The sequence below is a fragment of the Lepidochelys kempii genome, chromosome 6 (assembly GCF_965140285.1).
Source record: "Lepidochelys kempii isolate rLepKem1 chromosome 6, rLepKem1.hap1, whole genome shotgun sequence".
NCBI classification, from domain to species: Eukaryota; Metazoa; Chordata; order Testudines; family Cheloniidae; genus Lepidochelys; species Lepidochelys kempii.
Genome location: NC_136385.1, coordinates 10,275,996 through 10,301,980, shown reverse-complemented (window position 1 = coordinate 10,301,980; position 25,985 = coordinate 10,275,996). Strand labels below are relative to the sequence as shown.

The following is a 25,985-nucleotide window of genomic DNA, read 5'->3' as shown; positions in this document are numbered from 1 at the left end:
TCATTAACAATTTTCCAGGGCTTCGAGCACCACCCATCACAAAGATAGTCAACCTTTATCGCCTTCCATCTCTAGGAGACCTGATCCTCAAGAAGAAACTTTATAAGAAGAAACTCATAAACATTTAGACCCATGTTAGGGGGCTTCTTCATTCATGCTCTCACTTCCCTGGTCCTTCTCGCATGAACAGAGCAACAATATCCGAAGTCTGAAGGTGCAAACAATTCAATGTTGGGGTGACCTTCCAGCAAGCTTAAATCCAAGTTCCTTTTTCCTTATTTTCGAATTTGAACTTACTTCCTGTTTGCCCCCAATTTATATAGTAATATTCTCAGCTATACTTTAACCAACCATTTTAATGAAATTTAGCTAACCAATCCTAACGTATTGTAACATGATTAGCTAAACAATTATATCCCACCACTTCAATTAGTTTACACCCAGCAAAATTAATTATACAGCAGACAGAAGCAATCACAAAACCAGACAGAGACCACGCAAATAAACAATAGCAAAGTGGGAACTATAATGACAAAACAATACAGAAGTGAGGATTTCACAACTACATCTATAAAGACACAAGGGTTTCCCAGCTGTGTCTAAGTGAGTTCTTACCAAACAGAAAACTATCAAACTAAATTTCCTTTTACATCTTCTAGGTTCTTTCCTTTCTCTGGAACTGATAGATCGGATCACCTTTCTAACAGCCCCAGATTGCCTTATTTCAATATGACTAGTTTGGAATGTGAGGATGTGACCATACGTTTCTCAGCTTATGGCTGCTCCCACTGCTTAGCCAAAGGCCTTAGCTTAAGAACAGGGCCCCAGACTGTCACAGTGAGAGAAGGCTCTTACACCAATTCTTTCTTTTATACTTCTATAACTAGCTAAATGATAAACATATACCTAAATTCTTAAAGTGTAGGCCTTTACAGATAGGCCTGAATATCTATATCCTAACAACTAGTTGGTAGAAAATCTTATTCGTCTGCCTCCTTACAACTTAAAATAACCAACTATCAGGCATTAATGGTGAAACATAATCACTAGGGGTTTACCAAATTCTCGGCCATGAAAAACACATTGCGGACCGTGAAGTCTGGTCTCGTGTGCTTTTACCGTATACTATACAGATTACACAGAGGAGACCAGCGTTTCTCAAATTGGGGGTCCTGACCCAAAAGGACAGGGGGTTTGCAAGGTTATTTTAGGGAGATTGGGGTATTGCCACCCTTCTGCGCTGCTTTCAGTGCTGGGTGGCCAGAGAGCGGTGGCTGTTGGCCAGGTGCCCAGTTCTGAAGGCAGCACCCCGCCAGCAGCAGCAGCCCGGAAATATTATTTACGTGCCACCCTTACTTCTGGGCTGCTGCTGGCGGCGGCTCTGCCTTCAGAGCTGGGCTCCTGGCCAACAGCTGTCGCTCTCCAGCTGCCCAGTTCTGAACGCAGCGCCGCCGCCAGCAACTGCACAAAAGTAAGGGCAGCAGGACCGCAACCCCCCTTACAATAACCTTGCGACCACCGCACAACTCCTTTTTGGGTCAGGATCCCTACAATTACAGCACTGTGAAATTTCAGATTGAAATAGCTGAAATCATGTAATTAATGATTTTTAAAATCCTATGACCGTGAAATTGACCAAAATTTACCTTGAATTTGGTAGGGCCTAATAATCATGTAAATTACACCAAACTGAACTCTCTTGTTGACTGCATACCTGCGGAGCATAGAGAGCAATTCCAGGCAATTATTGCAGAGGGCCAGCTGCTTGCCAGAACATCACGACAAGCCTCCCTCAACGCTGTTGATATTGCTGCCCATTCGATCTCTGCAGTGGTAGTTCTGAGAAGGGCTTCCTGGCTCCAGCTCTGGATTTCTGAAAGAGGAGCCGAATACAGTGGAAGACCTTCCTTTTGATTCGTGTAAACTGTTTGCAGATGGGACAGATGAATCTCTGAGCACATTAAAGGACTCTAGGGCTACTTTGTGTTCTCTTGGAATCTATACGCCTGCCCAGAAGAGATGGTTTACCAAATCCGGTACAGCTCAGATATCCCGTCCAGCTCAATTCCTGATCTCTGAGGCTGTGAGAACCATATCAGAAGACACCCAAATTCCAGAGAGGGAAGCCATCCAACTCTCAGCCTTCTGCCTTCCACCATTCTACCTCCCCGCGACAATTCTGATGGGCTGGTTGAGATTCTGAATTACCACCCTCCTCCTTACCAGCTCCACCAATTCCACTGCTTTCCTCCCTTTGGCAACCACCTTTACTTCTTCAGGCAAGTTTGGGAGTCGATCCCTACAGTTAGATGGGTTTTGGAGATCTTCTCCACAGGGTACACCATCCCTTCCACATCTGACCAGCCCCCCTTCTCCATCCCTTTTCAGGGACCCCTCTCACAGGAGCTTCCTTTGTCAGGAAATAGCCTCTCTCCTACACTCGGGTGCTATAGAACCAGTTCCCATGAAGCACAGAGGAAAGGGGTTTTAGTCCAGGTACTTCCTAGTACCAAAAAAGAATGGCCTTGGGAGACCCATCCTAGATTTGAGGCTACTCAACACTTAGGTGAAGGCACAAACTTTCAAAATGGTGACACGTGCAGTGTTAATTCCATCACTAGATCCAGGGGATTGATTCTCAGCCCTCGACCTTCAGGATGTGCATTTCCACATTGCGATCCACCCATCTCACAATAGACATTTTACTGTCAGCTGGGACCACTGTCAGTACCAGGTGCTCCCTTTCAGCCTGTCCTCTGCCCCAAGGGTCTTTTCGAAAGTCATGTCCGTAATAGCAGCACAGCTCCGCAGGAAATGTATTCTAGGGTTCCCTTACCTGGATGATTGGCTGCTGAAGGGTCGCTCCCTGGAGCTGACTTCATGGGCCACTTCCAAAGCCTCAACTTGGGCCTACAACTGAACATTCAAAAATCCCCTTCATCTCCTGTGCACAACTTGGCATTCATAGGAGCGCATCTTGACTCAGTAACAGCAAGAGCATACCTCCTGCACTGGTGTGTGGCCCTTTCCAACACCGCCAATATGATCCAGCTCAGCACCCAAACTTCGGTCAAGAACTGTCTTCAATTGTTGGGGCACATGGCAGCTAGTAGATCACGCAAGACTCTGAATGTACTGCCTTCAGGGGTGGCTCAGGAGTGTTTAGTCACCAAACAGACACAGTTTAAATATGCTTCTTTCCATACCCACTTGCATAAAACAGTCCATCAGTTGTTGGAAAGACCATCACAGCGTGTGTGCAGGAGTCCCATTTGTACGTCTTTTCCCAATGGTCATCATAATGACCGATGCCTCCATGCTAGGGTGGGGAGAGCATCTGGATGCTCACATGGCCCTAGGCAAATGGACGTCACAAGAGACCATGCTATGCATCAGCCTCCTGGAGCTCAGAGTGGTCAGATACGCCTTTCTCCAGTTTCTACCACTAATCAGGGGCAAGTACATAAAAGTCGTGACGGACAACATATGCATGTTTTATATTAACCGGCAAGGAGAAGCAAGATCCCCCCTCCCTCTGCACTGAGGCTGTCAAGCTCTGGAGTTGGTGATTATGCAATCGGAGAGTCTTCACAGCACCCTGTCTTCCAGGGTTGCAGAATGTGACCGTGGATACTCTCAGCAGGCACTTCTTCCAAGACCACGAGTGAGAAATAGATTCCAGCACATTACACTACATATTCTGGTAATGGGGCACCTCCCAGATAGGTCCCAAACTGGAAAAGGACGCTCGATTGGCAGATCGAGATTTCCAATCCACCACAGTGATAAACAAGAGATGTGTCTAGTTTTGCTCCAGAGGCAGAATGGGTCACTGATTCCTGTGAGATGCCTTCATTGGTCATCGGATTGACTGCATGTATTCCCACTGACTCCTCTGATAGCCAAAGTTCTGCTCAAAATAAAAAAGGACAGAGCCAGAGTCATCCGAATAGTTTTAATCAGGCCCAGACAAACATCATTTCTTTACCTGATACAGCGGATTGTTTGCTCACTGATCACTCTCCACATTGCTCCTCACCTGCTCTCCCAGGAAGGGCTGGAAGATCCTTAACCCCAATCTTGGAGAGCTTCATTTTAAAGCACTGTTGGCTCATGAGATTAGAGACTTACCTCCTCTCAGCAGGCTAAGGAATACTGTTACACAGCAGAAAACAGTTTATTTCCTACACGTACTCTCCAAAATGGGAAGATTTGTCTGTTGGTGTGACCTCCGACATATTCCACCGACCTCATCACTGCCAGATATACTGGACTGTATCCTAATGCTAAAAATTTTGGGACTATTGCTGAGTTCCATTAGAGCCATCCCAGCTTTCCATTCTCCAATAGAGGGCTATTCTGTTCTTGCCCAGGGGGGTTCCCCAGAGGTTCCTCAGGGGGCTCAGAAATCAGAATCGGTCAGTCAAGTATCCTAATCCGATTTCGGCCCTCAATCTGGTTCTTAAATGCCTTTCAAGATCACAGTTTAAACTGAGCTACCTGCTCCATTTATCAATGAAAACAACATTCCAGGTAGCCATCCCATCGGCACAGCTGCTTGGGGGACATGCCACAAAGGCCCTTTTTCACCAAATTTTTTAAGGATGAGGTCACATTATGACACCACCTCGAATTTTTACCGCAAGTTTCCTCTGAGTTCCATATTAACCAACCCATTCACCTGCTGATTTTCTACCCTAAACCTCACCTAGATAAATAAGAAGCATTGCTGCACACTCTTGACCTTGGAAGAGCCCTGGCCTCCTATCTGGAAAGGACTAACCCCTTCAGAAAGACCCCCAAATTGTGTGTCTCACTCGCAGATAGATCAAAAGGGCCTGGAGTCTCTAATCAAAGACTTGCCAAGTGGATATCTGACTGCATTAATTCTTTGTACAAATTTTGTAATATTCAGGCACCTCCGGACATATGAACTCCCTCTACGAGGTCCATTTTCACCTCTACTATATTTCTCAAAAAAGTGCCCGTGATTGAAATATGTAAGGCTGCTACTTGGGTTTCTATATGCACGTTCACAGAACGCTTGTCAATAACTCACAACTCTGCTTCTGATGCTGTGTTTGGCTCAGCTGTACTTCCTTCCGTACTGGACTCGACTCTGAAGCCTGCCCCATCCTTAGAGGGAATTGCTTGGTAGTCACCTGGAGTGGTGAACCCACAGGGACACTACTCCGAGAAGAAGAGACGGTTACTCACCCTGTGCAGTAACCGTGGTTCTTCGAGATGTGTTCCACTCCCCGCCCCCCTTCCCCTTCCCTTCAGAGTTCTCTGCTATGGAGCTTCATGGTAGAGACAGAGCTGAGGGCGGTTTGCCCATGCAGTGCTATATGACAACGGCCCGGGGCACTGCTATGAGAAATCTCCAATCAAAGGCAAGGGGGCGCAAGCACACCTAGAGTGCAGCACCCGGAGGGGGACACATCTCGAAGAACCACAGTTCCTGTCCAGGGTGAGCAACCGTTTCTTCCCGGGGGCTGGCTGTAATGGTGGGGAACAGGGCTGTGTCTCGGTGCTTCCCAGGGGCTAGGATATGGGCTGTGTCTCGGCAGCTGGGATATAGCCAGAGGACAAGACCATGTCTCGGTGCTGGGGCATCGCGGTGGGGGACAGGGCTGCGTCTTGGGGTTGGGGGTTCCTGGGAATTGGGATATAACCGGGAGGATGGGGACGTGTCTCAGTGCTGGGGGTTCCCAGGTGCTGGGATATAGTGTGGGTGGGGGAGGCTGGGCCATGTTGTAGTGCTGGGTGTTCCCGGGGGTTGAGGTCCGAGGTCCCAGGGTGCTGCTTATTCCCCAGGGACTAGGAGACCCCTGCAGTGATGGTGCTTCCATTGCCACTCAGTGAGCTCTCCATGCCCTCTCTCTCCTCCTAGTTCTATGCCACGTTCCCTCCCACCGTGTCTGGGATCCCACCTGTCCTGCCCCCTGCTGTTTCCTTTGGCTCCCTGCAGGGGGCTTTTCAGCCTAAGGTGAGCAGGGAAGTAGACGTTGTCCATTCCCAGCTCTGGGAGGGGAGTGGGGCCTAGAGGGTTAAAGCTGGGGGGAAGGAGGGGTTAGCGGCTGGGAGCCAGAACTCGTGGGTTCTATCCCTGCTCTGGCAGGCTAGTGGGATCTCATGGATTAGAGCGGGAGGGTGCGGGGGGACGCTGGAAGTCTAGGTGATTGTGCGGGAGGGATGGGAGGGAGGACTCTATCTTGGCTCTGGCTGTGGTAGGGGGATTTGTTTGTTTGTAGCCTCCTGACGCCCTGTTCTCTCCCCAGAGCACTAACCCAGAGCTGCCATCGCGGCTGGGAGCTGTCGCCCCCTCTTTATCCCAGAAAGGGGGTCAGGTGAGCGGGTCAGTGGGCTGGTTGCGTGGCGTGGGGGTGTGGGCACGGATCCCTGTCTAACTGCCCGCTCTCTGTCTTTTTGTAGCTCACGGACCCTTTCAGACCCTCCCTGAGGGTAAGTAACCACGTGTACCAATCCTGTAACTTCACTTGTTGCAGCAGGGGGTGCTGTGAGAAATGGGTCATGGGGGGAATAGGCCAGTGTGTGCCCAGCAGGGGGCGCTGGGAGGAACGGGTCATGGGGCAGGGGAATAGCCCATCTTGTGCCCAGCAGGGGGCGCTGTGGGGAATGGGTCACAAAGGGGGAATAGCCCAGGCGGGGGCACTGCCCTGGTGTGTCCCAGGAGCTGATGCTTTCCCATCTTTCTTGTAGAAGCCTGGCAAATGGTGCTCCATGCACGTCCGCGTGGCCTACATGATCCTGCGGCACCAGGAGAGGATGAAGGTAGAGTCGTGGTGGTGCCCTTTCTAGGCCCCAGTGGGCACTGCAGGGGACAGCAGATCCTGACCAGTAGCGCCCCCTGCAGTACCAGTGCTGGGCAAGAGCACAGCTGGGATCCTGCACTCATAGTCTGGGAGCATAATGTAGTAAAAACTCATTCTGGGGGCACCTTAGCCATAGAAAGGCAAGAGAGGTGTCAGCTGAGTCTTAACTATCTCCAGAATTATCAGTTCAGTGGTTTCACCCTCTGCAGCATGGCAGGGGGCACTCTTTGCCCCCGCCTCCAGATCTAGAGCTTCCAGTTGGTGGGAATTTTGTTAATACTGTGTCATCAGAAATGAGTCCAGTTGGGTATCACTCAAAAGCCCTTTCTCCCTCTAACACAACAGTACCAAACGTAACAAACCTAGAGCATTTAAATGGATCCGGTCAAACTAACCTGATATCTTTTTTTTTTTTTTTTTTTTTAAATGAGATTACAAGTTTGATCAATAAAGGTATCAGGTTTTATTTAACTGTACTTTAACCTGGGATGTATTGGTTACATAAAAAAGACATGGTTCTTTGGTAATTCTAGGGAAGTTAGCCTTGACATGTAGGACTGAAAACATGTTTTCATCAAAGTCATCATCGGGGTCCTCTCAGTCTAGGCACATTGTCACACTGATCCTTGTTCGTGCCGAACTCTCACATCTCTGTACAGGCAGGCTGCTGGCCAGACATTTGCAGGGTGATGAGTATCTGGGCTGTGCATGTGAGCGTTTGATTAACTAAGGATGGATTCAGGAGCACGCGGTATTTTACACACAACTGGTGTGGTCACTCCACCTGTGCCTGAGAGGAGGAGGGTAGTTTTGGATGCACATGATCATCTTTGAGCCATTCCGTGCTTGATGATTTGCACTTCTGGTAGCAGGTATAAATGCACCCCTTGTCGGTGGCAGTTTATGTCTGTTGGTCTGCTTCTTGGCAAACATCCACACTGTAACTCTGCAAGTGTTGTAATGTTGATCTTCAAGTGGTAAACTCAGCATGTGAACACCTCCAGTGCACTTATGATGTAAGAATGGCCACACTGGGTCAGACCAATGGTTCACCTAGCCCAGTAGCCTGTCTTCTGACAGTGGGCAATGCCAGGTGCTTCAAAGAGAATGAACAGAACAGCTCATCATCACATGATCCATCCCTTGTTCTCCAGTCGCAGCATCTGGCAGAGGCTTAGGGACACTCGGAGCGTGGGGTCGTATCCTTGACTATCATGGCTAATAGTCATCGCTGGACCTATCCTCCATGAACTTATCTAATTAAATTATTTTTTTAATCCATTTATAGTTTTCGCCTTCACAGCATCCCCTGGCAATGAGCTCCGCAAGTTGACTGCGTTGTGTGAAGTACTTCCTTTTGTTTGTGTTAAACCTGCTGCCTGTTCATTTCATTGGGTGACCCCTGGTTCCTGTGTTATGTGCAGGGGGAAAAAACACTTCCTTATTCACTTTCTCTCCTATCCTCCCTTGGTCGTCTCTTTTCCAAGTTAAATAGTCCCAGTCTTTTAACTCTCCTCATATGGAAGCTGTTCTATACCCCTAATCATTTTTGCATTTCTCTGTACCTTTTCCAATTCTAATGTGTCTTTTTTGAGATGGGGTGACCAGAACTGCATGCAGTATTCAAGGTGTGGACATACCATGGATGTATATAGCGGCATTATGGTATTTAGTGTGTTATCGATCCCTTTCCTAATGGTTCTTAACATTCTGTTCGCTTTTTTGACTGCCACTGCACATTGAGAGGATGTTTTCAGAGAACTATCCACAATGACTCCAAGATCCCTTTCTTGAATGGTAATAGCTAGTTTAGACCCTATCATTTTATATGTATAGTTGGGATTATGTTTTCTAATGTGCATTTGCATTATCAACGTTGAATTTCAACTGTCATTTTGTCGCCCAGTCACCCAAGTTTTGTGAGATTCCTTTGTATCGCTTCGGAGTCTGCTTTGGACGTAACTATCTTGAGTAATTTTGAATCATCTGCAAATTTTGGCACCTCACTGTTTACCCCTTTTTCCAGATAATTTCTGAATATGTTGAACGGCACTGGTCCCAGTACAGACCCCTGGGGGACCCCACTATTTACCTCCCTCCATTCTGAAAACTGACCATTTATTCCTACCCTTTGTTTCCTGTCTTTTAACCAGTTACTAGTCCATGAGAGGACCCTCCCTCTTATCCCGTGACAGCTTAGTTTGCTTAAGAACCTTTGGTGTGAGGGGCCTTGTCAAATGTTTTCTAAAAGTCTAAGTACACTATATCCACTGGATCACCCTTGTTCACATGCTTGTTGACCCCCTCAAAGAATTTTAGTAGATTGGTGAGGCATGATTTCCCTTTACAAAAGCTGTGTTGACTCTTCCCCAACAAATCATGTTCATCTATGTGATTGATAATTCTGTTCTCTACTGTAGTTTCAAACAATTTGCCCAGTATTGAAGTTAAGCTTACCAGCCTGTAATTGCCAGCATTGGCTCGGGAGCCTTTTTTAAAAATTGGCGTCACATTAGCTATCCTCCAGTCATCTGGTACAGAAACTGATTTAAATGATAGGTTACAAACTACAGTTAGTAGTTCTGCAATTTCATATTTGAGTTCCTTCAGAACTCTTGGATGATACCATCTGGTCCTGGTGACTTATTACTGTGTAACTTATCAGTTTGTTCCCAAACCTTCTCTATTGACGTCTTAATCTGGGATAGTTCTTAAGATTTGTCACCTAAAAAGAATGGCTCAAGTGTGTGGATCTCCCTCATATCTTCTGCAATGAAAACCAATGCAAAGAGTTAATTTAGCTTCTCCTCAATGTCCTTGTCTTCCTTGTGTGCTCCTTTAGCACCATGATCCTCCAGTGGCCTCATTTTTAGCAGGTTTCCTGCTTCTGATATACTTAAAAAATATTTGGCTGTTAGTTTTTGTGTCTTTTGCCAGTTGCTCTTCAAATTCTTTTTTGGCCTGACTAATTATATTTTTACACTTTATTTGCCAGAGTTTATGTTCCTTTTTATTTTCCTCATTTGACGTCCAACTTTTAAAGTATGCCTTTTTGCTTCTAACTGCTTCTTTTACTCTGTTTAACCACGGTGGCATTTTTTGGGCCCTCTTACTATTCTTTTTAATTTAGAGTATACATTTAATTTGAGCCTCTGTTGTGTTTTTAAAAAGTTTCCCTGCAGCTTGCAGGCATTTTATTCTTGTGACTGTTCTTTTCAATTTCAGTTTAACTAGCTTCCTCATTTTTGTGTAGTTCCCCTTTCTGAATCTAAATATCACTGTGGTGGGTTTCTTTGGTATTCCTCTTCCTTCCTTCCTTCCCACCCCACCCCTGGATGTCAAATTTAATTACGTTATGGTCACTGTTACTGAGTGGTTCAGTTATAGTCGCTTCTTGGACCAGATCCTGTGTTCCGCATAGGACTATATCAAGAATTGTCTCTCCCCTTGTGGGTTCCAGGACTACGTGCTCCAAGAAGCAGTCATTAATGGTGTCTAGAAGTGTTATTTCTTCATCCCATCCTGAGGTGAATGTACCCAGTCAATATAGGGATAGTTAAAATCCCCCATAGTATTGAAGGTTTTTTCTATTTTAATAGCTTTTTTAATCTCCCCGAGCATTTTACAGTCACCATTCTGGTCCAGTGGTCGGTAATATATCCAGGGCCGTCCTTACCCATACGCAAAGTACGCAGCTGCGTAGGGCACCCGGAAATTTGGGGCACCACATTTCCTGGTGCCCTGCGCAGCTGCGTGCTGCTCCAGCCCCTGCCCTGCCCAGCTCCGCCCCCATTCCCCTGAGCTCCGCAGCAGGGCAGGGCCTGCACTCACCGGCGGCAGGAAGTGCAGTGACCCGGCCCCAGCCATGCCTCTGGTGAGTGCTGGGGGGTGGTTCCCCCCTCCCCCCGTCCCCCAAGGGCCCCAGAATTGCTAGGGATGGACCTGAGTTTATCCCTACTGCTATACTTTTATTACTCAGCATGGAATTTCTATCCATAGAGATTCTATAGCAAAGTTTATTTCATTTAAGATGTTTACTATATTTGACTCTGTGCTTTCTTTCACATATAGTGCCACTCCTCTACCAGCATGACCTATTCTGTCATTCTGATATATTTTGCACACTGGAATTACTTTTGTCCCATTCATTGTCATTGTTCCACCAAGTTTCTGTGATGCCTATAATATCAATATCCTCATTTAATACCGGGCACTCAAATTCACCCATGTTAGTATTTAGACGTCTACCATTTATATACAAGTACTTATAAAATGTGTCACTTTTTAGTTGTCTGCCTTCATGTGATGTACTTCAACGGGACTCCTTTTCATTTGACTTAAAAGAAAAGGAGTACTTGTGGCACCTTACAGACTAACAAATGTATTTGAGCATAAGCTTTCATGAGCTTGCGAAAGCTTATGCTCAGATAAATTGGTTAGTCTCTAAGGTGCCACAAGTTCTCCTTTTCTTTTTGCGGATACAGAATAACACGGCTGCTACTCTGAAACTTTTCATTTGACTGTTTCTCTTGCGTTCCTACCTGTACTTTATCAACTTCTATTCTCTACTCTTTACTAGAATATAGAGAGTTCCAGTTAATAGATCCTCCCCATGGGATGTCTCTGTCCAAACCATGTGCTCCTCTGCACCTGTTGGCTTTTCTCCAGCCCTTAGTTTAAAAACCTCATTGGTGACTCTCACAGCTGTTTTGAGCACCTTTGGACAAGGAGAGAGGTGAATTAAATGCCTTCCAGTAAGATAATTTGGTCTTCCCAGTCAACCTTCCAGTAGTGTCCCATCTTGAAAGGGCATGGAAACGTGCCAGTGGGAAGCATTTAATGGTCCGAGTGATAGGAACACCTCTCTGAGGGATATACAGCGATTCTGTTCCCCAGAAGAAGCAGGCACAAAAGCAGAACCTGGAACATCTGTGTCTTGTGCAAAACTCTCTGGAGTTTAGTAGCACCTCTTTCTCTGTGGCTTTGATGGCATGCAAGATAATTTTAGCCTCAGCCACCTCATGGGAACTATGAAGAAACTCCACTGAACAGTGCAAGGCAGCAGGTTCATTACACCATACAACCATGATATTCTTCCATCAGTTCTTTGCATGTTGGAGCATTGTCCCTGCAGTGTACACTGTTAACTCATCCTTCATGCAAGTACGAGACTGTAGCTTCTTCATTGTGAAAGTGGAGATGTTTGTGGAGTCAATTATTTTGTATCAGACAGGGGCAGTATCTCCTTTCTGGTAATATTGTTAATTGATTCCCCCTCGTACGTGTCAAACATGAGCTGGAGTTTATCATAGGTCCAGTATTTTCTCTGTAGCTTCATAATGAAATGTTCAGCCAAATCTTGGCAGGTGTTACCAGGCTCTGGTTTGTCAGGACCTTGTACCTCAGCCATACCATCTCTGATTGCTATGCTGAATGGCCTCTGCTGGCGTAAGGCACCAGTCATGTTGTCAGTAGGTGCTGGCTGAGGAAGCCCAGATGAGATGTGCTTTAGTTTGCTTCTTGTCTGGTACATATGCATTGTTCTATCACGTTCAAATGTAGATTGTGGTACCACGAAGAACTCGTACGTTCCCAAAGTCTCATGTAGATCAACAAGCTGCGATCTGGACGCAGCCAGGATATGAGCAGACAATGACCTGTCTGGTTAGCCTTTCACGCTGACTTCCTTCTTGCGTTTGAGCACAGCTTTAGCCTACTGTTCTTGATTGGAGCCTATAGATTGACACGGTCTTGGATAAGTGTTTGGGTTTTGAAGTCTTTATGCACGTCGTGGCCCACAGTATTCATTTGACCGAAACCTTTAGCTATATCATCCCTGAAGGCTGTTATTCCTGAGCTCCAGTCTGTTATATGTAAATGGATTGCCAGTGCAAGTAAGCTCATCATGTAGCTTTACAGTTACCCCTTCTTGGCATTTAACAACACCTAACGAATCCAGATGGTGCTTGGCTACTTCTGGGGAAATCATCCCAGCCATGCTTAATGTTTCGTTCGAAATTGGATGGAGTCCTGTCATTGTGAGGAAAACCCAGAAAAGAACATTTGGATGCTGTTATGCCCACCAATCCCCCCAGTGCCTTTCAGTGCTCTGTTTTCTTGTTCTAGTTTTTTGTCTGAATCAAGTGCACAGAAGGGAACTGGCGACCTTTTAACAACCCAAATTCCTTTTCTAAATTCCTCCCTAAATACATCTCTTATTTCAGCAAGGAACTAGGCAACCGTTGCAGAATATTTGGATACTTTAGATGTATTCAAGTAGGCAGGGCCTGATGAAAGTCATTGTAGGGTACTTAAGGAACTAGCTGAAGCAATCTTAGACCATTAGCAATTATCTCTGAGAATTCCTGGAGGAAGGGTGATCTCCCAGAAGAATGGAGGAGGACAGCCACAGTACATATCTTTAAAAAGGGGAACAAAGAGGACCCGGAGAATTGTAGACCAATCAGCTTAACTTCAATACCTGGAAAGATACTGGAACAAATAATTAAACAATCAGTTTGTAAGCACCTGGAGGATAATAGGGTTATAAGGACTAGCCAGCATGGGTTTAGAACATAAGAATGGCCATACTGGGTCAGACCAAAGGTCCATCCAGCCCAGTATCTTGTCTATTGACAGTGGCCAATGCCAGATGCCCCAGAGGGAGTGAACCTAACAGGTAATGATCAAGTGATCTCTCTCCTGCCATCCATCTTCACCCTCTGACAAACAAAGGCTAGGGACACCATTCCTTACCCATCCTGGCTAATAGCCATTAATGGACTTAACCTCCATGAATTTATCCAGTTCTCTTTTAAACCCTGTTATAGTCCTAGCCTTCACAGCTTCTTCAGGCAAGGAGTTCCACAGGTTGACAGTGCGCTGCATGAAGAACTTCCTTTTATTTGTTTTAAACCTGCTACCCATTAATTTCATTTGGTGGCCCCTAGTTCTTATAGAAGGGAACAAGTAAATAACTTTTCCTTATTCACTTTCTCCACACCACTCATGATTTTAGATACCTCTGTCATATCCTCCCTTAGTCTCCTCTTTTCCAAGATGAAAAGTCCTAGCCTCTTTTATCTCTCCTCATATGGCACCCGTTCCAAACCCCTAATCATTTTAGTTGCCCTTTTCTGAACCTTTTCTAATGCCAGTATATCTTTTATGAGGTGAGGGGACCACATCTGTACGCAGTATTCAAGATGTGGGCATCCCATGGATTTATATAAGGGCAATAAAATATTCTCCGTCTTACTCTCTATCCCTTTTTTTAAATTATTCCTAACATCCCATTTGCTTTTTTGACTGCTTGTGCACACTGTGTGTATGTTTTCAGAGAACTATCCACGATGACTCTAAGATCTTCCTTCATTAGCTGTAGCTAAATTAGCTCCCATCATATTGTATGTATAGTTGGGGTTATTTTTTCCAATATGCATTACTTTACATTTATCCACTTTAAATTTCATTTGCCATTTTGTTGCCCAATCACTTAGTTTTGTGAGGTCTTTTTGAAGTTCTTCACAGTCTGCTTTGGTCTTAACTATCTTGAGCAGTTTAGTATCATCTGCAAACTTTGCCACCTCACTGTTTACCCCTTTCTCCAGATCATTTATGAATAAGTTGAATAGGATTGGTCCTAGGACTGACCCTTGGGGAACACCACTAGTTACCCCTCTCCATTCTGAAAATTTACCATTTATTCCTACCCTTTGTTCCCTGTCTTTTAACCAGTTCTCAGTCCATGAAAGGAGCTTCCCTCTTATCCCATGACAACTTAATTTCCATAAGAGCCTTTGGTGAGGGACCTTGTCAAAGGCTTACTGGAAATCGAAGTACACTATATCCACTGGATCCCCCTTGTCCACATGTTTGTTGATCCCTTCAAAGAACTCTAATAGATTAGTAAGACATGATCTCCCTTTACAGAAACCATGTTGACTTTTTTTCCCAACAATTTATGTTCTTCAACGTGTATGATAATTTTATTCTTTACTTTTGTTTCAACTAATTTGCCTGGTACTGACGTTAGACTTACCAGTCTGTAATTCTCAGGATCACCTCTAGAGCCCTTAAATATTGGCATTACGTTAGCTATCTTCCAGTCATTGGGTACAGAAGCTGATTTAAAGGACAGGTTACAAACTATGGTTAATCGTGCCGCAATTTCACGTTTGAGTTCTTTCAGAACTCTTGGGTGAATGCCATCTGGTCCTGCTGACTTGTTACTGTTCAGTTTATCAATTAATTCCAAAACCTCCTCTAGTGACACTCCAATCTGTGACAATTCCTCAGATTTGACACCTACAAACAATGGCTCAGGTTTGAGAATCTCCCTAACATCCTCAGCCGTGAAGACTGAAGCAAAGAATTCATTTAGTTTCTCTGCGATGCCTTTATGTTCTTTTAAGTGCTCCTTTTGTATCTCGATCGTCCAGGGGCCCCACTGGTTATTTAGCAGGCTTCCTGCTTCTGATGTACTTAAAAAATTTTTTTTTTTGTATTATCTTTTGAGTTTTTGGCTAGCTGTTCTTCAGACTCCTTTTTGGCTTTTCTAATTACATTTTTACATTTAATTTGGCAGTGTTTATGCTCCTTTCTATTTACCCCACTAGGATTTGACTTCCACTTTTTAAAAGATGCCTTTTTATCTCTCACTGCTTCTTTGACATGGTTATTAAGCCACGGTGGCTCTCTTTTAGTTCTTTGACTGTGTTTTTTAATTTGGGGTATACATTTAAATTGGGCCTCTATTGTGGTGTCTTTGAAAAGTGTCCATGCAGCTTGCAGGGATTTCACTCTAGTCACTGTATCTTTTAACTTCTGTTTAACTAACCCCCTCATTTTTGCATAGTTCCCCTTTCTGAAATTAAATGCCACAGTGTTGTGCTGTGGAGGTGTTCTTCCCACCACAGGAATGTTAAATGTTGTAATATTATGGTCACTGTTTCCAAGTGGTCCTGTTATAGTTACCTCTTGGACCAGATCATGCACTCCACTCAGGATTAGATCAAGAGTTGCCTCTCCCCTTGTGGATTCCTGTATCAGCTGCTCCAAGAAGCAGTCATTTAAAGTATCGAGAAATTTTGTCTCTGCATTTCGTCCTGAGATGACATGTACCCAGTCAATATGGGGATAATTGAAATCCCGCACTATTATTAAGGTTTTTATTTGGTAGCCTCGCTAATCTCCCTTAGCATTTCATCATCACTATCAGTGTCCTGGTCAGGTGGTCGATAATAGATCCCTACTGTTATATTCTTATTAGATCATGGAATTATTATCCATGGAGATTTTATGGAACATGTGGATTCATTTAAGATTTTTATTTCATTTAATTCTACATTTTCTTTCACACACAGTGCCTGCATTCTCTCCTACAGCTACCTAGGTTAATGACAGGGTTTTTGTTTAAATCAAGAAGTTTTGATTATAGTTTAATTTAAAGGTTTTAAAGAATGGCAAGTATACCTCCTCCCCTTTCCAAACTCCCTCTCGAAACTCCCTGGTCGCAAAGCACCCTAGTGGCTTTCTCAAGCCCTGGTGTTCTTGATAGCCCCGCCCTCTGACTGAGCCTCAGTCAATGAACAGAGACTTCTAGATTTCAAACCTTGTTTAGAAGCTCACAGCTTCCAGCTGCTGGCCACAGCACGTGGTCCTTCAAACAAACAAACACAAGCTCAGCACACAGCAAGTAACCCCCAAACACAAACCCACACTACAGACAGCCACTTACCCCAAGGGTCCCATATTTGCTCCTCCTTCCCCTGAAGAACTCCCTCTCAAAACTCCCTGTTCGCAAAAACAAATAATGCCAAACCAAACTAATTTCCTTCAAGATGTGACCTATCTTGATTTTTAGTAAGGCTTTTAATATTGTCCACCGGACATTCTCATACACAAACTAGGGTAATGTGGTCTAGATGAAATTACCATGAGGTGGAAAGATTGTAGTCAAAGAGTAGTTATCAGTGGTTTGCTGGCAAACTGGGAGGGTGTATTTAGCGGTGTCCCACAGGAGTCATTCTTGGGTCTGATACTATTCAATATTTTCATTAATGACTTGGATAATGGAGTGGAGACTATGCTTATACATTTTCCAGATGTCACCAAGCTGGGAGGGGTTGCAAGCCCTTTGGAGGACAGGATTAGAATTCAAAACAACATTGACAAATTAGAGAATTTGTCTGAATTCAACAAGATGAAATTTAATAAAGATGAGTGCAAGGTACTTCACTTAGGAAGGAAAAATCAAAGGCCCAATGTGGGGAATAACTGGGTGGCTGCACTGCTGAAAAGGATCTGGGGGTTAGAGTGTGTTACAAATTGAATGAGTCAAGAAGGTGATGTAGCTGTGGAGAAGGCTAATATTGTTCTGGGGTGTATTAACAGGAGTGTCATATCTAAGACAAGGGAGGTAATTATCCCCCACTACTCTGCCCTGGTGAGGCCTTAGCTGGAGCACTGTGTCTAGTTCTGAGTTCTGCGCTTTAGGAAAGATGTGGACAAATTGGAGAGAGTCCAGAGGAGAACAACAAAAATGATTAAAAAGTTTTAAAACACCTGACCTAGGAGGAAAGGTTAAAAAAACTGGTCATGTTATTCTTGAGCAAAAAGTCAACTGAGAGAAGACTTGCTAACCATCTTCGAGTAGGGTAGGGGCTTGATCAGTTGTTCTCCGTGTCCACTGGAGCTAGGACAAGAAGCAATGGGCTTAAACTGCAGCCAGGGTGATGTAGGTTAGATATTAGGAAAAACTTTCTAACGCTAAGGGTCGTGAAGCTCTGGACCGGACTTCTGAGGGAGGTTGTGGAATCCCTGCCACTGGAGGTTTCAAAACGGGTTGGACAAACCCCTGTCTGCGATGGTCCAGGTTTACTCCGTCAAGGGCACCAGAACCTTTGTAGAAGTGGGCAGGGGAGAGGGCAGGCGACATATAACTGTGGGTAGTGGGGAACTACAGTTGAAAGGGGTTTTTTTGGCAGGGGGTGGGGGGCATGTGACCACCTCAGCAAGCTGTCCTGCTGCTTCCTTCCTCCCTGGGCTGCAGGGACACCTGGAGAGTGCAGATGCCAAGGGCAGCACTGTCTCTTTGCTGCAGGGCATCCCACCCCGAGGTGCCCCAAGAAATCTGGGGGTCCACGTAACCCCGCATGCCCCCCGACATGTCGCCTCTGGAAGGCCAAAGTGGATTCCTGTGCCCCTTCTCCCCTAAGCCTTGCACTCCCCTTCTGCACCCTCTCCCCATGTGGAACCCCTTGCCCTCCAGGCACTTGGTAAAGCCGGTCTTCTACCTCCAGCACGGAGATCGCCGGGACCCAGCCACATAGCCTGTCCCCCTGCCTTTCCTACCAGCCAGCATCTGCAGCACCATGATCAGCGCCCCTGCTGGTGCTTCTCCAGGCTTGCCTGATGCTGGCAGTTTGTGGATGGAGCCCAGTGACTTGTGACTGGATGTCTTAACTAGCGCCCCATTACACCTCTTTTCGTGTAATAATCCAGGCTGATAACGATGATCGACACCACTGAACTGCTTCTCTTTTGCTGATGACGCCAAATCAATGGGAAGCTCTCCTTCCCTCTCTCGTAACCTTAGAAAAACGAATCCGGTCTTCTGGTCTGAGCATTAACTGCTACCACGGCATTGTCAGGCGAGGGCCCCAGTTTCACTTGTGGGGGGCTGCATGTTTCACATCCCTGGGTTAAAGTAGAATTAAAAAACCCCTTGGGTTTATCAATATTTTTCAATAACCCAAGACTAAATAATTGTTCTAGGTCTGACCCGTTGTGTGCGGGGAGAAAGGGCTTTTGAATGATACCCCACTCGACCCATTGCTGCTGACGTATTATCAAAACTTCCACCAACCAGAGGACCGAGAGCTGGGGGGACTGTGAGCCCATCACAGAGGGTGACACCCGTGAAATGAGGATTCTGTAGATTTTTTTTTTTTTTTTTTTTTACGAATCCGATGACCCCTCCTTCACCTTTCTGCCATTAACTTTCCCCAGAATTACACGTGCTCCCAGACTGTCAGCTCTGGCCCATGGTTCCCAGAACTCCAGGAGGGCCCGTTCCCTAGCACCGAGGAACGTGAGCCCGGGGACTGATGCCATATGGAGCCCTGGGGAGTAACCTTGGGGGCGACCCTGCCTGGGTGGGGGTGGGCTAGATGGGTCCTGTGAGATGCAGTTAGGTCCCCCCCTTTGCTGACCTCCTTTCTCCCCTCTCCCCAGCTGATGCAGGGTGATCCCCACAAGCTGGATTTCCGGAACGACCTGATCACCTGCCTTCCTGGCACAGGGACCTTTGGAAGTCTGGCTCATGGCCAGGAGCTCACACGCCCCGCCACGCTCTTTACCCCTGCAGGTCAGCGCCTTCCAGGCCCCAAGATCCTGCAGCCACTGCCCCCCTCCCAGCCCTGGGTACCCAGGTTATTGGGAAAACTGGGCATAAGAGTGCCATGGGAGTTGGAGGCCTATCTGGGGGAGGGGATACTGGGCTGGTGGGGGACGTGGGGGCATTGGAGCCGATTGTGGGAGGGAAGAGACAGGCGACCCAGGGGCTGTGGGGGGTTGGGGCTCAGGCTGGGGGCGGGAGGGAGGGAGATGATCTAGACAAGGGCTGTGGGCCCAGTAGGGATGAACTCCTCTCAACCAATCTAATGCTCTTTCTGTCCTCCACAGGGGCTGTCCATCCAAGCTCTGGTGCCTCCTTTGGGCCCCCCAGCGCGCCACACAGCTCTTTCCTGGGCCCCAGCACACACCTTGGTAAGAGCTGGGGGTGGGGTACAGGGCACCAGGACTAGGCATGGAGTCAGGGGCTGCACATGAGGCACGTGGGCTGTGCTGCCCACGCCGGGGGTGGGGCATGAGGGCCCCGAGGGGCATTGCTGCGCCCATTCACCCCTCCCTTTCCTCCTCCTTGCTTTTCAGATCCTTTCAGCCGCCCCACCAGCTTCGCCGCGCTGGGGGCGCTCTCCAACGGGGCCTTCGGGGGCCTGGGGAACCCCGCCTTCAGTGAGTAGAGGGGGCGGGGCCACAAGCATGAGGGCGGACTCCAGTGCTGGGAAGGAGGGAGGACTGTTCTGTGCCCCATGTGGGGCGACCCCTCAGGGCCGAAGCCCACCTGGGAGGGAGCAGGACCTGCGTGGTGAGAGGCTGGGGGCGGAGCCGGTGAGGGAAAAGTTGTGGAGCCGGGTGAGCTCTCGGGAGTGAGACCCCCATGTGAGAGGAGGTGGGGCCTCAGTGAGCCCTGGGGAAGGGTTCGGGGCGGCACTGTGTCCAAGAGGGACAGTAATTGCCCAGGAACAACCCTGGGGCAGGGCCCGTGCTGGAGCGGGCAGGCGAGCCCCAGGTATTTCTGGGGGGAAGAGGGGCGGAGCCCGCACCTGAGGGGCGGGACCTATTCTCAGAACCTCTGTAAGCTAATCCCCTATGGAATAAGGCAGGGCCTGGATAGGGAAGGGACATGGGGGTGGGGCCTCCCTTGGCGGGGGTGGAGCCTACGTAGGGAGAGCCCTGGGGATGGAGCCCACTTTGGGAGCGGCGGAGTTAGGTCCTTTCCAGACTCATGTTCTGGTCTCTGTGTTCCCATCCCAGACTCCAGCTCCATGTTCGGACAGAAGGACAGCCCTGGGGCTCAGGCCTACGGCAGCCCCCACGACCCATGGAACCGGCTGCACCGCACGCCCCCCTCCTTCCCCACTGCCCCCGCCTGGCCCAAAGGGGGTGCTGGTGATGCAGCTGAGCGTGGACCGGCCCAGCACGAGAAGGAGCCGGACAAGCGGGAGGTGCCTGCCATAAAGGACGAGAAGGACAGGTATGAGGTGGGGGCAGGCCAGCTGGGTGGGTAGGGGTCAATGTAAGAGGGCCGGGGATGAGGGTTGCAGGGCTGGCTGAGGATTGTTGGGGGGTCAGGGTGGGATCGGTCAATGAGGTCCAGGTGCAGGAGCGGGGACTGATTCTGGGGAAGGGGGGGACGGGCTGGCTGGAGATTGGGAGGGGATCGGGGCTGGTGTGGGGGAGGAAGGAGATGGAACGGCTAGGGATTGAGGAGGGGGATGGGATGGCTTAGGAATGTGGGGGGATCAGGGACTGAGGAGGAGGGAGACGAGATGGAGATTGTGTTGGCCTCAGCCCAGTTCATGGCACTAACCCCCAGCTCTGTTCCAGGGACACCCTTTTCTCCAGGCCGCCCCCTCGTGCTTCGCCAGTGCCCCTCCCCACTAAGCACCCTGCATCCCTGGGGCTGGAAGACGGCCCCATGCGAGCACACAGTGAGCCAGGCCGGGAGCAGCGTTACGGCAGCCCAGTGGGGGGCCGGGCTTCACGCTCACCCTACCCTGACCCTGCCCTCAAGAAGGAGGTGAAGGTGAAGGAGGAGCCGGAGCTGGGTGTCCTAGAGGGGGCACTACGGGCGGGCGGGCCCTTCCCCGGGGCTCTGCATGTCTCCCACCCGTTGGGGGCGCTGGCTGTCTTCGAGCGGCCGCAGGGCTCCCCGTATCTGGTGGCTGGGCCGGCCCCCGGTGCCCCCTATGCTGCCCTGGAGGCCTGGCGGGAGCCCTACGCCCTGCCCCGCTATCTAGAGCGCGAGCTGCCCGAGGACTACGAGCGCGCACGACTCTATGGGCTGGGCCCGCACCCCCCGGGGCTGCTGGCCTACCCCCGGCATGCCACGCTGCTGGCCAAGGCCCCACCCCCAGAGGGGTTGCTTGGCGCCCCTCCGCCCCTCATCCCTGCCGTGCCCGGCGCCCGGCCCAGCTCCCCCCGCCGTGCCCCGGACCTCCGTGAGCTCACCACCGCCTACAAGGACCGGGACTCCAGATAATGATGCCTGTGGGTCCCAGGCCCTGGCATCAGAGATGGCATAACCTCCCCACACTGGGCTGGCTAGGATCCCCCCCACCCTGCCATTAGGGGCAGAATTCTCCCCTGCCCACCCCAGCATCAGGGGCAGCATGTCCTCCCCACGCCAGGCCAGTCAGCATCCCTCCCACCTAGCATCAGCACTGGTATCCACTCCCCCCAACGTGGCATCAGGTGCAGGATCCCTGCCCCCATCCCTTGGACTGGCCAGGATCAAGGGTGAGAGCGCTGAGGAAACTGCCCCCCTCCCAGCTGCTACACACGGTCAGAAGGGATGGGAGGCAGGACAGTGGGGTTCAGGGTGTGGCTGTGCCTCCCCATCTCCCCCTGGCCTGGCTGGGTCCAGGCGAAGGAGGGTTGGCATTGCGTGCCCCACGTTGTCCCATGGAGAGGGCTTGGGGGAGGAAGACCAGCTGTCGGGGTGTTCTCTACTGGACTGGTGGGGTTTAGATCTGGGTTGTTGGGATCATCCCAGGGCGGGTGGGGGTTAGAGGTGTGGGTTAAAGGGCGATTTCCCCAAGCTCATGGGGTTTCAGGGCAGGAGTCGGGCTTCAGGTTCCCCAAATCTCCCCATAAGTGGGGATTTTGGGGGGGTGTCTTGCTTTGCTCCCCTGTGGACTGGGGGGAGGGGGCAGGAGTGGAGCTGGGCCCCCCAGCCTAGTGTAAATAGGTCCCTGCTACCCTCAGGTGAGCTGGGTTTTGTACATTTATACCAGGTTTGAGGTGGTGATTTTAAAGGATCCCTCCCGCCCCTCTTCTCTCCCCTCATTTTTAATGTACTGCGCTTTTTTCTATTTCTGTATCGACGTTGTGACGCTCCCCTCCCTCTCCCAACTGGACCTGATCGGAAAGGGATAACACGGCTGCAGGGGAAGGGTAGTGGAGACCCCCGCCCCTTGCATTGGACACTGCCGGTTCCTCCCCTTCCTCTCCCCCCCTGTTTAATTAAACCCCAGATTGGTGCTTCTGGATGGATTACTCTTTGTGATTTCTTCTACCTGGGGACGGGTCAGGGATCCGAGTTATAATCCATGGCAGCAGGATCTGAACATGCCAGTGATTAAATATTCAGGCCCAGGGCTGGGAGTCTCTGGGGAGGAGTGGGCAGCTGGTGCCTTGATGCAGTAAAATGAGGGAAGCCATATGCGGGCTGATCCTGGGGTTCAGGCCCCAACCCAGGACACCTGGGTTCCATTCCTGGCTCCATTGCAGGCTGTGGGTGACCCTGGGCACGTCCTTAAATCTCTCTGGGCCATATCTGTAAAACGGGGAGAATTGTTCTTCCCTTTGTCGATTTAGATTGTGAGCTTCTTGGGGCGGGGACTCATATTCTCTCTCTCTGCGACACCCAGCACAATGGGGGCCCCAGTCTCAGTTGCAGTCTGGGCAGCACCCTCCACAATGGGAGCCCTGATCCATTTAGGGAGGGATTTGGGCAGAGCCTGGGGTGCTGGCAACCCCAATCCCGTGCAGGGTGAGGTCCATGTAGCCCCCAGCATGATAGGGCCATGATCCTGTGTGTGACAGATCTGTGCGGCCCCTGGTGTGATGCGGCCCCAATCCTGTGCAGGGATAGATCCGTGCAGCCCCAGTCTTGTGCAGGGAGGGGTCCGTGCAGCCCCTGGTGTGACATGGCCTCAAACCTATGTGGGGAAAGGGCCGCACGGCCCCTGGTAGATTGCAGCCCCAGTCCCAGTTAGGGAGGGGTCCCCACTGCCCCGGATGCAACAGCAGCCCTGATCTGCGTCGGAGAGGGGTCTGCATGATTGCTGGTATGCCAGCGTTCCTTTACAGCTGGAAAGACTCTCCCTCCCCCAGCTCTGGGAGGCTGCCGGAGCATTCTCCACCCAAGACCATGCTCCCCATCCCTCCTGTTCCACTAGTACAAAACTACAAGGGGACTGAAGCCCCCTGATTCCCTGCCCCATCCTTTGCAGGTAAGATCCACTGGCACCTGCCCCTAGATTTTCTCTGTGCTTCACTCCCGTGGCAGTTGCATTTTGGCAGGGCCGTGCCAGTGCATTGCAGGGGCGCTTGGCACGTGGGTGCTCTTTCTCTCTCCCCAAGAGCCTGCTACAGCAAGCAGAGTACAGGAGCAGCTGTGGAAGCCTGCAGCACTGACCAGGCCTGTAGGAGGTGCTTTATTGCTGGGGAAATGGTGACAGCAGAGAGGTCTGGGTATTTCTAAAATGAGGGGCTCCTCTCCCAACTACCAGCTGCTGACACAGCCCTGACCCTGAGCTTCCTCCATGTTGGGCATGATGCTCCAACCCAGAGCCAATCATGTTTAAGTGAGGTTCTGTATACAGAAGGAATGAAATAGGGTTGGTGGGAGGGCTGGGAGCTAAGACTCTTGGGTTCTATCCCCAGCTGTAGGAGGGGAATAGCATCTATTGATTAGAACATGGGGCACTGGGAGCCTTAAGGGTTCAGCAAATGGAAAAAATGCTCCATGTTACAGAGGATTACTAACAATTATCTATTGCAGTCAGGATGGGGCGCTCTACAGCCCAGGAGCTTATTCCTGGCCCCAAGAGTTTAGAATGGGCCTGCACTATCGCGGTGCAACAGCACTCCCGAGAATGGATAATTATCATTCGCAGTGCGGGGGACTTGTGACCCAACAGAACCTGAGGCTAGGGGTAGGGATGCCTCCTGTTGTGCAGTGATATGCTGACCCATTTCCCCCAGCAGATAGAGCCAAGAGCAATAAGGGAGTGAAGGGGGTGTTATTCATACTGAACAAAGCCTGTTCAAATGGGAACAAAAAAGAACCCAGATCTCAAGGACTAGGGGGAAGATGAGCCCTAATGGACCCTGCTCTGTTAATTCAGAGGGAAGCAGGATGTTTGTGGAAAAGTTGCTGGATGGTTCAAGTGCATCTGACTGCTGTCCCCAGGGGGCAATAGTGAGACAGCAGAGGGAATGGATTTGTTTGCAATGTATGATTTGATAGCATCCTATTACCTTGAAATGGGATTTGAAAAGCTACTTTTCTGTCTACATACATCCTTCTCTCTCCACCTATGCCCATGCGTGCCCCTTCCTCCCTGCACATATCCCTCCTCTTCCACATCACCCATCAATCCTTATCCACACTCCTCTATCACTGCCTCCCTCCACATCCACACTGCTCCATCCACACCCACCTAATCTGTCCTTCTGAATACATCCAGTCCATCCATCCCCATATACTGGCTGTCTGTATCCATCCCTTCCCATACACGCTCATCTATATCCGTCCCTCCATATGCACATCTTTCCATCCATTCATCCCCATATGGACCCCTCTGTCCATCCTCCCACACACCCCATGTATCTGTCTCCATACACTCAGACCTACACTCCCCTTACTCATTAGCTACTGGGATTGTTTATGCAGAAACAGGGTGGATTCTTCCTCAGGTGGAGTGTTTAAATAAAGACAAGATGTCTTTTTCTCAACTCTGCTCTAGATCAGCCAGGGAGGTGTGGGGCTGGATGCAGGAAGCATTGGGGGAGGTTACCAGCCCTGGGGGATTCCAGCTAGATCATCTGATGGGGGCTAATTCGTGGCCCCAAGAGTTTAGCAAGCGATAGCGCAGGCCTGGCCACTCGCGCTCTCTCTCCATAAAGCCCATCCATGGCTCCATCTAGGTGAAGACGCTGATCGCATCCACACACGAGCACCAGTAAAAGGGGCATTGGCAGAAAATTTTGCAGAGAAAAATTATCACAAGGTTCTGTTAAGTTTCCCCAGACAGTAGATAGTGACAATCCACCGTGGTTCGGCTCCAGTGTTCTCCCTGAAGAGCTCAAGGGAAATACCCCCTCAAAAACGGGTGGGGAAAATCCTTGACATCCTTCCATGGAACTACATTTCCCAGCAGCCTCCTCGGCACTCGGCTGGAGAACTGCATTTCTCAGCCTCTTCCTGTGTCGCCGCCCGCTCCCACGGAACTACGTTTCCCCGCCTCCCCTTCTGTCCGGGCTCTATGGAATAATATTTCCAAACGCCCGCCTCTGCCGCTCCTCCATGGAACTACTTTTCCCGTCATCCCCTGCGCCCTATCTCCGGGCTGGACTCCATTTCCCACAATCCCGTGAGCTCAGAGCTCTTTCTTTCCTCGCCGGGAGTCGAGACTTCACTTCCCGCGCTCCCCGGCTTCCTCCTCTCGCGAGACTTCGCGGCCGCATTGGTCCCGTTCTGTCCCCGTTGTCCCGCTCGAACTCCACTTCCCGTCATCCCTCGCGCCTCTGACTGTGTCTCCCTTTCACCTCTCGCGAGAGTTGCCGGGCGGC

The 25,985-nt window shown here is 49.3% G+C and overlaps 1 protein-coding gene across 2 annotated transcripts in view; it reads left to right on the top strand.

The window, feature by feature from the left end:
- Nucleotides 1-22,675, top strand: part of FBRS (fibrosin) — a 31,899-nt gene extending 9,224 nt beyond the window's left edge. Inside the window, exons 10-18 of one of the 2 annotated variants that reach the window (XM_073350394.2) lie at nt 5,894-5,989; nt 6,282-6,350; nt 6,436-6,465; nt 6,724-6,795; nt 19,074-19,206; nt 19,524-19,607; nt 19,773-19,856; nt 20,439-20,658; nt 21,012-22,675. In XM_073350394.2, the coding sequence (XP_073206495.1) occupies nt 5,894-5,989; nt 6,282-6,350; nt 6,436-6,465; nt 6,724-6,795; nt 19,074-19,206; nt 19,524-19,607; nt 19,773-19,856; nt 20,439-20,658; nt 21,012-21,666 (1,443 nt within the window). In that variant the 3' untranslated portion in view covers nt 21,667-22,675. The remainder of the gene's footprint in view (nt 1-5,893; nt 5,990-6,281; nt 6,351-6,435; nt 6,466-6,723; nt 6,796-19,073; nt 19,207-19,523; nt 19,608-19,772; nt 19,857-20,438; nt 20,659-21,011) is intronic. The other variant, XM_073350395.2, reaches the window with a different exon arrangement.
- Nucleotides 22,676-25,985: the final 3,310 nt, after the last annotated feature.